Source organism: Bactrocera dorsalis, unplaced genomic scaffold (genome assembly GCF_023373825.1).
Source record: "Bactrocera dorsalis isolate Fly_Bdor unplaced genomic scaffold, ASM2337382v1 BdCtg024, whole genome shotgun sequence".
NCBI lineage: Eukaryota > Metazoa > Arthropoda > Insecta > Diptera > Tephritidae > Bactrocera > Bactrocera dorsalis.
This window is the reverse complement of record NW_026038075.1, coordinates 12058-22927: the sequence shown is the minus strand read 5'-3', so window position 1 is coordinate 22927 and position 10870 is coordinate 12058. Positions and strand designations below refer to the sequence as shown.

The 10870-nt window shown below is 36.6% G+C and overlaps 2 protein-coding genes across 2 annotated transcripts; both read left to right on the top strand.

Moving 5' to 3' along the window:
* On the top strand, nucleotides 1-3991 carry LOC105229191 (uncharacterized). Its single transcript, XM_011209306.3, has 9 exons — nucleotides 1-689; nucleotides 747-1238; nucleotides 1300-1396; nucleotides 1458-1561; nucleotides 1619-1697; nucleotides 1775-1865; nucleotides 3014-3152; nucleotides 3226-3350; nucleotides 3410-3991. The coding sequence occupies exons 1-9, from the start codon at nucleotides 469-471 to the stop codon at nucleotides 3754-3756; spliced, it is 1695 nt and encodes a 564-aa protein (XP_011207608.2). The 5' UTR covers nucleotides 1-468; the 3' UTR covers nucleotides 3757-3991.
* A 551-nt stretch (nucleotides 3992-4542) lies between these two features.
* LOC105229155 (protein brown) lies at nucleotides 4543-10338 on the top strand. Its single transcript, XM_049461354.1, has 9 exons — nucleotides 4543-4862; nucleotides 5177-5379; nucleotides 6432-6664; nucleotides 6802-6954; nucleotides 7035-7465; nucleotides 7553-7747; nucleotides 9257-9362; nucleotides 9422-9980; nucleotides 10054-10338. Exons 2-9 carry the CDS (start codon nucleotides 5247-5249, stop codon nucleotides 10239-10241), a joined length of 1998 nt encoding a protein of 665 aa, XP_049317311.1. The 5' UTR covers nucleotides 4543-4862; nucleotides 5177-5246; the 3' UTR covers nucleotides 10242-10338.
* The last annotated feature ends 532 nt before the right edge of the window (nucleotides 10339-10870 follow it).

Genomic DNA, 10870 nt, shown 5'->3' with positions numbered 1-10870 from the left:
AATTTATGCATAAAAAATTTAATCCTGATCTTATTATCTTAATTTTGAACAGATTGTCGGTGCTGTGACCAACTACTTCATATTTCTCGTACAAATCGATTTGGGCACTACAACAATATCAGATCTCAATATCACAGATACACCAAAAAAGTAGTCTTACTAAATAAGTCGTAATATTTAATGCTAATAAATAATATGTTTATATATAAAATTATACAATATCTAAATAACATTAAAAATAATGCCTTCACCAGACTATCTTAATGTAATCTAAATGTAAAGGCATTCATTACACAAAGAGATTTCAATTACGGTGTAATAGAAGGCTTGGCAAAACAATGGAAAAAATATATGTAAGTGGACCGTAAACTATTTGTATTAACAGGACATGAGCTCATTCTCGCTTAGTTGGTGAACCCTAACGAAGCAACGTAGCATTTATAGTTTCGCGGTTATTCATTACATATCATGTTGCGCCGTTTCTCATTGTCACGTAAATCCGTTTACCAAATAGTAAAGTTTCCCTTTGTAAAGTGCTGGCATGGATTGGTTAACTGTTATTTGTATTCGCGCAAAGCATGTGCCTGTATCGGAGAGAGGATTCATGATTTTGGCACTGATCTCGGTGAAGAAACTGGTATACTGGCTATAAGTTTGATAGCAAATCGTAGACTACATTTCCTTGAGCGGTATGTAATTAATGGTCGATCCGTAATTCCTGATTATACTATAGAGCTTTGCTGCAGTTTTCTCTGGGTCGCCATAGTGCTCGCGTCCACATTCGCCGCTTTACGTTTAAGTGGCGTTCAAGTGAGACGTTACTTTCATTCGCCGACTGTCATCTCAGTGGATCGAGATTATCGCGGTTGGCATGGTCCATTGCCAGCGGTTACGCTTTGCTATTACGATCATATCGATTCATTCAAAGCGAATGAGTATATACAGGATAATTGGAATATTTCCATTGTGGATAATGATTATTTCTATTTCATGGATTTTCTTTATGCCGTGGTTAATGCGACGGCTAGCAATTATGCTGATCTAGCGCGTTTCGCCGAAGATGAACGTTTCGATAATGTAGATCTGGCGGAGGTGGTGCATGCGATCGATAAACCCTTCGAACAAACTTTGACTAGCTTTGATAAGAAGAATTCAACAATACAAATAAGACCAGTTATGACAGAGCGTGGATACTGTTATGCAATAAACTCACCTATGTCGGAAATCTTAGCTGGGAGGTAAGCTACAATTAAAGTTAAGCATTATTTCAATTCGTAAATTATATGCTCGCAAATTCAGAAATATTGAGTATAAGGATGTTATACAACCACTTACCTGTGAGTATGGCAAGCAGCTGTGCTTCATCAAAATGGACTTGTACGAAAGTACGGGAACGGTAAGCAGTATGGCATATAGCCTTGTTCATTTGAAGCCTTAATTTAATTTCTTTGTACAAGGTCGATATTCATTCACCTTTTGAGGTTTCCGCAAGCGATGCGAATATTATAGCCTTACATAAATCGGATGAGATTACCGCTTCTTTCAAAGTGCTAGAAACGGTGTAAGTTAACAGTACCATACTTTCGAAAAGTTGAATTATACCATAATCTGCTTTTAGCGCATCGAATAATTTGCGTGATCTACAAGTGGATCAAAGGAAGTGTGTGTTTTATGACGAAGAGACATCGCAACTAAAGGTGATCTTATAAAAAGATTATAGACTATATACGTTAAAATATCACTTAATTTTTTGCGTTTAAAACAATATTTACAGGTGTACAGCAAAACCCTATGTTTAGTGCGCTGTCGCGCAGTTATGGCTCTGGAAATGTGTAACTGTGTACCGTTCTTCTATGCTTTTGTGGGTATGTTACATATACAAGTATAAAGATATATGGCGGATGTGGCCGTAGTTGAGGGGTGGGTGCTGCAGATTAACAGCAATGTGTTTTAAAAACGATTTAGGTATTAAAATCCCTATCAAAGTAATATGTATAAAGGAAATGTTTAAAGATCGAAGTAGTTGAGATGGATGTCTCTTGAAGTCTCCCTTCGAACACCCACACAGTGAGGCCCGTATGCTACCGTTAAGGAACATAATGAACTCTTCTCCAAGCAATTTCTGTTGTGGTGTGCTTTCGCAGAAATCATCCTTGCAGTCATTTGCTTGTAGCGGAACCGCCTCCTAGGAGCATCAAGGGGACCTTCCTTCACTACGTCGTTGACATAAAACAATACTCTGACCAGACTTCGGACTCAACTAACTTCCGACAAGTATTGATCGCCATTCACAGTGGAGCCATTAACACCTTCATCGACTCCCTCTCAGTGAACGGCGTACTTGGGGTCACACCACCACCCAGTGCAGACGAAGATCTCGAGTTGCCGGGAGAGTCGAGAGTGACCCTTTCGCAGCTTCGTTCCGGATGCTGTAGCAAGTTAAACTCGTACCTATCCAGAATCGACCCTGACAAATCAAACATACGTTCAGCGTGCAACGAGTCCCCGCATGACACTCATCATCTCTTTGGTGCTCTGCTAACCCTAATCATCTAACACTCCTCTCCCAATGATCCGACCCGTCGAAACAACGCGTTTCCTGGGGCTACCGTTGGATAACCTCGATGACAACTTATGTAATCCGTACCATCCTAACGAGAATTAAATGACCTTTACAACAACAACAGCAAAATTATACTCGTATATTATTAACAAACCAACAGGTTTATGCTCCTTAAGAGACGGATTTTCACTTGACCGACCAGCCTAGAAATTGTGTGTCTATAATAGTCAAAATTCGAGATGATTGTAGATTTCTAAGCAGTTTCCAACTATGTCTTAAGTCTTCGGAATTGACCTTTTGTGACATTCGAGCATATGTAGCCGAGGAGATTGGTTGCTTCGTAGTCATTATATCAGTTCTGTGATCTGTTTGAAAGAGTGCAACTTTATAATGTGTCAATAGCGTATTTACAAAAAAATTGATAATTTATACATAAATTCTATTTTCTAGAGGGTCCCAGTTGTAATCCTGCCGGCTTCGAGTGTCTGCTCGATTTCAAATGGCCTATTTGGGCCTTGCATATTTGCAAGTGTCCAAGTACATGTACAGAAATCGAATACACTGTACAGACAGTGAAAAAGAGCTATTGGTAAGTCACAAATATAGTAGGTGTGCGAATATTGTAGATTTTTAAAAGTTTATTTATAACTGTATACATAAAGGGGCGTTAAAATGAATGATGAAATCGCCACCACAGATGTGGCTACATCCAGCTTCCGCTGGGATGTGATACCACCGAAAGTGCGTATGAGGCGTGATGTCGTCTTTAGTTTTGAAGACTTACTAGGTGCGTGTGAATTAATATTTTTCATAATAATTAATTATATTTTATTTATAATTTTTTAGTGTCATTTGGCGGCACTTTGGCGCTGTTCTTCGGTTTTAGTCAAATATCTGTCGTTCGTATTGGCTATGTGCTCACCTATCACGTGATTATGGCAATTGTGGAGTTATTACGTAGCTTAAAAAATGTCTGTGGAAAAAGTTTACACAATTTTAAACGGAAGCGAAATGAAAATCAAATTTTATTGGTACAGGAAAAGTCAAAGACTCCTTTTCGTCTGGTTAAAAAGCGTCAGCAGTTGATCGCGTTACATGAGAGTTTGTCAAAAGATGATTTCAGTAGTGCCAGTGATTGTAATGGTCCAACTGATGTTAGTATTGATAAACCCGAATTCGAGTATATAAACTGAGAGGATATGGAAAGTTGGAGATCGATATTGAAGGAAGTTGTTTTGCTTTCGACGTTGTTATCAAATTCTTGTTATCTTAATTTGCAGTGTTTGTTGTTTCAAGGGCTTTTGAAATTTATCTAACAAGTAACACATAATTATAGCATCTCCTTTCTACTTGCGTCACAGAACTTATTAATAACGGATTATATTTCATTTATTGAATTCAACCACAAATATGTTAAGGCTGGAAATACACTGCGTCAGCTGCTTTCCTCGCAAATGATATCTGTGGTACATATTATTTATACACTGATTGGAAAAATAAACAATTTCATCGTAGTTTTCTCGATTTTTATTCCACAATTAGAAGAGGTTATGTAAGAAACTTGTATTACTATACATATGAAATTTTCTATGCTGCTGCGATGACCGTCCTTGGGTTAGATTAGGTAAAAGGGCTAAAATTCGTGAGGCGTCAAATAAACCTATTTGCACAGCTAGCGACGACTGTTAGTTGTGGTACCCAGAGCTCCTAGGTATGGATCAAAAATACCATCGCATATTGACAAAGTCTGCCATACATTTATTGAGGCGACTAATATCAATTCCTGCCAATTCGCCAGATTCGTACAAAGTAGGGTAATCGAGATGTTTCAATCTTAGTCTGGGTAGTGGAGAATAAAGTGTCTAGATGTTTCCATTTTATTTTCCTCTCTATAAAAGCAAGTTTAACATTGCATGCCGAAAACTGAACTTATCAACCACTCAATACAAACCTAACCCCACTCAACGCATTCGACGCCAGCCGCTTTAATTAAGACACCCGCTAACAGCTGATTACCGGCACTAACTTACCAACATTGTGGGCTTGCATACGTTAGCAGCTAAATCTAAATATTCTGTTAGCTTCTTACTCATAGATTATAACCTAGATACATTTTCATACGCCACTGACAACCTCATTCCTTCTGACAATCAGTTGTTGGCTGACATTCGCGGCAAGAAGTCGCAATTAAGTTTACGGCGCGCATCCAAAATTTCATTTTTGATGAAATTAAATATTTAAATAGCTTTAATTACATTGTTTCATATAAAACAATAGTAGTCCTAAAAGTCATCTACAAGTACAAATTTCATTGCACTGTTGTGATATTTATTTACATTGAAGGAAAAAAAATCTTTTCACATCCATCAAAATCCATACAAGTTGTTAGGCAATCAGTGATGCTGCAGGTGTGAGTTGAGCTGTCCAAAGTGTCTGCAGTCTGTTGTGGAGACTTCTAAATTCAGTTCAAAGATAAGAAAGTGCAGCTGATAAGCAATTGTTTTGATATAAATTTAGTCTTTAATGAGACAGATTCCTTAGATAAATAAGTTGTTTATGCAAGCATATGTAAATATTTGAATAGTGAGACTAAAGCACGTTTCTTCCATAAAGTGTCGATCGCTTTGAGTTAAATATATATTCTTGATTTTGTAACAAAGAAGAAGGTGCTTGAACTTCTAGAATGTACGAAATACCGAGTAATTTGTGTTTGGAGTGGAAGAATCTTAATTATCATGTGCCATCGAATGAACAAAGCAATTATACATTTTGGCAAGAGTGCCGGAAGGTTAAGGAACTGCGCATACTCAAAGACGGTGAGTTGAAAGTAAATAGTATGTATATTAATATCTTAAATATATATTTTATCTAAAAAAGTGTTTTGTAAAATATATAAAGCAGTAGCAATCTCAAATGTGTATATATTTTTTTAATACAGGCTCAAGTGCTTAAGTACCCAAAAGCTTTATACAAAGTATTAAATAATCAAGTAATCTATTTATGGAATTAAAATTATAATCTCTTCTTTTGTACAGTACCCAAATTTTTTTTTCAGAATATGATATTATTAGTGAAATATTACACATACCTAAATTCAGATGATGTTTTACCAAATGGTTTTGTAGCATACATTTAGGGCTGCAAGTTTTAAATCGTAAGTTCATAGTACCAGGTATAGGCTAAATGGATTAGCTGAAGTGTAATATGCCCACAATGTTGAATTACTGACTTATAGAAAGTAGCTTAAGGGGTTATATGGGTTTCCTCGGGTAAAAAATAGTATTTTTCCAAAAAAATTTTCTCATATAAAAAATTAGATATTTTATTAGCATTTTTTATTGTTGCAAATATACACAAGAAATTCTGAAATTTTTGGAAAAGAAATATATTAAACTAGGCCATTGCGACGCCAATCTCTCTGATGATCCCTCGGAAGAGAGGTGCGCAGCGTTGGCAGGATAACTCTTTACAGGGTCATCTAAGGTGAAAGGAATACGTGTTTTAGTTTAAACCTTAACTTAGAACTTAGACGAAGGAAAAAAACTGAAAATTGTATTTTTGGCAGACACTTTTACAAAAAAATGAAAATTTCGCGACATTTTTTTTAAATACATAGTTGTAATCGAAATTCTTCGTCCAAGTATTTAGGAGTTATATCTTTAAAAACACTGTTTCGAGAAAAACGCGTTTAAAGACGTCGCACTTAGCCTAGCTAGCCTCGAGCGCACAAGTATTTGGAAAACCATTTTTCCGTTTTAATAACTGTATTGAATTATATAGAGAATTTTTATTTACTTAGTATACAATTCAATAAAATTTATGAAACTCAGTGCTAAATTATTTAACTGTTTACAATATCTCCATATAGTCAGTGGCCATATGAAAACTGGCAATTTAGTTGCCATATTGGGTTGCAGCGGTGCCGGCAAGACCACACTACTTGCCGCCATATCGCAACGTTTGCGAGGTAATTTAACCGGTGAAGTCGTATTGAATGGCGTGGCCATGGGACGAGATGAAATGACGAGCATATCGAGCTTTTTACCGCAATTCGAAATCAATGTGAAAACATTTACGGCCTACGAGCATTTATATTTCATGGTAAGCACCTGGGGGTGAAACTGTACACATATGTATATACCTATGTAGTTGGTGAAAAGCTCACCGCATACTAATTGGATTGTGAATACCTGTTGCTATTGTTCTCTCACACAAACATGTTCTCTCCACCCCTACAGTCGCACTTCAAAATGCATCGTAAAACGACAAAAGCACAGAAACGTCAGCGTGTCAACGACCTATTACTCGCTTGTGGCTTACGAGATGCGACCCATACGCGTATACAATCGCTTTCGGGTGGCGAACGCAAACGGTTGAGTCTGGCCGAAGAGGTACGCATACTATTTACATACACAGCTTACGAGTCAGTGATGAAGTACAAAAATAAACAATAATATTTACACACTTGTAGCTTATCACCGATCCACCATTCATATTTTGTGATGAACCCACCACCGGTTTGGATAGCTACAGCGCATACACGGTGATTAAAACGCTACGTCATCTATGTACACGTCATCGCGTTACGAAACATTCACTCACGTCGGTATATGGCGAGGACTCGTTTACTACGCCGCCCAGCAGCAGTGAGCAAAGCACGAGTAATTCCATTGAAATGGAGGTGCTGGAATCCGATGAGAATATATTCGACTCGATTAAGGAGATACCCACACTCGGTGTGCTCAACAATAGTCCCAATGGGCGGCACAAGAAAGCCATCATCTGTTCCATACATCAGCCGAGTTCGGCTGTCTTTGAACTCTTCACACACATTATACTAATGGATGCGGGACGTGTTGTATATCAAGGTAGCACTGATCGTGCTTTTCAGTTTTTTACCAAGTAAGTGGGTCGGTCTGTGGGGGGGAATACATAGGTAAACAATTTTAATGACAAAACTAATATTTGTTTGTGTTCTTCGTATCACAGTTTAGGTTACGTGTTACCGCAAAATTGCAATCCAGCCGATTTTTATTTGAAAACAATCTCCGATTCGCACACACAAGGCAAGGACGGTGAATTGATCAAAACGAAATATGAGAATGAGACATGGGGTCGGTATTCGGGAAGTTGGTTGTTGGCGCGCTCTTACAGTGGCGATTATTTGTACAATATTAAAAATTTGTGAGTATGACACTTGATTTAAAAATACAACTAGAATTTAATGTTTCTAATTAAGGGGTTACATGGGTTTCCTTAGCCATCCTTTTTCAAACAAATTTTGTCTCATATAACAAATGAAATATTTTATTAGAATTTTTTAGTATTACAAACTTACACTATTGCAAAGAAATTCGTGGAAAAAAATATTTTAAATTTGGCCATTGAGACGCCATTTTCGGTGACCCCTCGGAAAAAAGATGCGTTCTCAGAACAACTCCTTTCAGGATCATCTACAGTGAAAAAATATGTGTTTTAGTTAAAACCTTAACTTAGAACTTGGACGAAAGTGAAAACCGAAAATTAGCTTTTCGATAGATACTTTTACAAAAAAAATAAAATTTCGTGACTTTTTTTTCAAATGGTTGTTATTGAAAAAAATCCTTCGTCCAAGTCTTTGAGAATTGTATCTCGAAGACCTGTGTAAAGTTTCCTGAATATCGGTTGAGTAGTTCTTGAGAAATCTTGCCAACCGTTTCAAAAACACAGTTTCGAGATAAATGCGTTTAAAGACTGCGCCCTTAGTCCAGCTAGCCTCGAGCGCACAAGTTTCAAGCTGCTGTCGAATTTAATGAAAATAAAAAAATTTCGATTTTTTGAAACCCGTAAACCCATATAACTCCTTAAAGGCCTTTCAAATGTATGCAAACGAGAAAACATTTTTCGATAAACTATCGTCATAAGCTTAATTAAGGGTCGGAAATGTTACCAGATACTTTCAAAGACAATTTATAAGACCTAATCTCTTCGAGTGGATTAATGAAGATCGTTCAATTCAGTTCGATTCTCTTGATTTGAGCTCATAGTATAAGCATTATTTGGCCAATAGAACCATAAAAGAAAAATTTGTATCCATCTAAAGTAAATATCTATCCTTTCTAAGGAAATTGAATATCACTAGACCACACTTTCGTATCGATATGTGTATATTGTGACAAAAAAGTAAATAAAACGCAAAATTTCTAATTATTCAACGATTTTTCCACACCTCAAACACTTTTCATAAGCACTTTTTGGGATGTCTTGTCTCTTCGATCGACTGAAAGTTTGAGGAAGAAGAGAAAATCACACGGAGCCAAATCTGGTGAAAATTGTGGTTGATCGATGGTATTCATTGCGTTTTTGGCTCTAAATTTGGTCACAATCGTGGCTCGATGCGATGGTGCATTATCATCGTGTAAAATACGTAAATTGTTCTTCCACAATTCCAGCCGTTTTCGTACCCAAAATATCCACTAAAACCATTTGAAAGCAATCACGAGAGATGCCAGCTCTAACACTTGTCTGATGGTTTTTCAAGCACCATATCCTTCACTTTTTTATTATTGGTATAATTTCTATCTTTTCTCTATATTCGAACATTTTAGAACTTTTACTAATCTTACATATATTTTAAATTTAATAAAACATATCCATACAAGTTACAACTTTTGCTTTGTTTACGCATTACTTAATATTTTGTTTAAATTCCAGCAAAAAGATTCGTTGGATCTACCAAGTTTACTTGCTACTAATTCGATTCATAACAGAGGATAGTCGAAATATAAAGCGCGGCTTTATTTCACTGGGACTCTTTATGGTATTTTAAAATATACTTTGCTTTACAAATAGTTTTGTATTGATGAAATCTCTTTTCAGATAACCTCAGTGACTTTGGCCATCATGTACTCCGGCGTGAGTGGTCTGACACAGACATCAGTGCAAGATATTGGTGGCTCCATATTTATGTTGTCCAGTGAAATGATATTCACTTTCTCGTATGGCGTGACCTATGTCTTCCCTGGCGCACTGCCGATTATGCGACGTGAAGTGGGCGAAGGCACCTACAGCCTTTCCGCTTACTATGTGGCAGTCGTATTGTCCTTCATACCAATGGCTTTCTTCAAAGGTTATGTTTTCTTCTCTGTTATTTATGGCACTGTCTATTATGCAAGAGGATTTATGTTATTTTTGACAATGGGGCTGGTGTTGGGTCTCTCCGCTGTTACGGCTACCGCGTATGGTCTCTTTCTGTCGAGCTTCTTTGAGACTGATACCATGGCTACGGAGTGTGCCGCACCTTTTGATTTGATATTTCTAATTTTTGGTGGCGCTTACTATAATGTAGATTCAATACCGTATCTAAAATATTTTTCGTTATTCTTCTATTCCAATGAAGCTTTAATGTACAACTTTTGGATAAATGTGGATGAAATTGGTAAGAGCGTATTAATAGATTGTATACGTATGACACTGGGAGTTTAAGATTAAAATGTATCTTTCTTTTTTAGTTTGTCCACAAAACCTGGATCATCCTTGCGTGCAAAATGGTGTTGAAGTCTTAAAGCGTGGTTCTTTCAAAACGGCCGAGTACACTTACTGGGTGGATTGCTTGGGTCTTTTGGGTTTGGCTGTCGTTTTTAATGTAGTGGCTTATTATTTTATAAGAAAGTATGTAAAGAGAAGTGGTTACTATTAGAAAAAATAGTTAATTTTATAGATACCTTTGTTGGACAATAATTATGGAATATAAGTAACTAAATAAAATATAATTTTTACTGGAATACATGTTTTATGATATTGTACAATAAGCATGAACTTCATGTATATAAATATATGGCATATTGGCTCTTACCATACATAAGATTGTCACTCATATATATTTGAATTCTCTTATTTTTTTGAGGTTAAGGGCTATTGCCTTAAAGTGAGAAAAGTCATTGTTTTTACCGTCGTATACTTCACCACTAAACTTCATTATCCACAAACTTCTAGAAACTAAAATGCTCGCTGCTACAAGGAGCAAAATTTAATTCGATTGCCACTCCTCAGCTCTGCAACTATTCATCTGCCTCGAAACGAGCGGTCGTGGTGCAAGCTGAACTTCCAATTCAACTCAAATAAGTGTTTGAGTTGCAACAGTGTGACTAACTAAGTTTTTAGTGGAGCTGTATGATTGCGTCTATGAAGAATATTTAGTTGATGAAAAAAGTATACAAAAAAGAAAATTCATATTTCTAATGAATGTTGTTAGTGTTGTTATTACCCATTTGCAGCAAGCTAAAAAGTCAGCGTGAACAAAGTTTGCAGACGTTATCGATTCTTTGT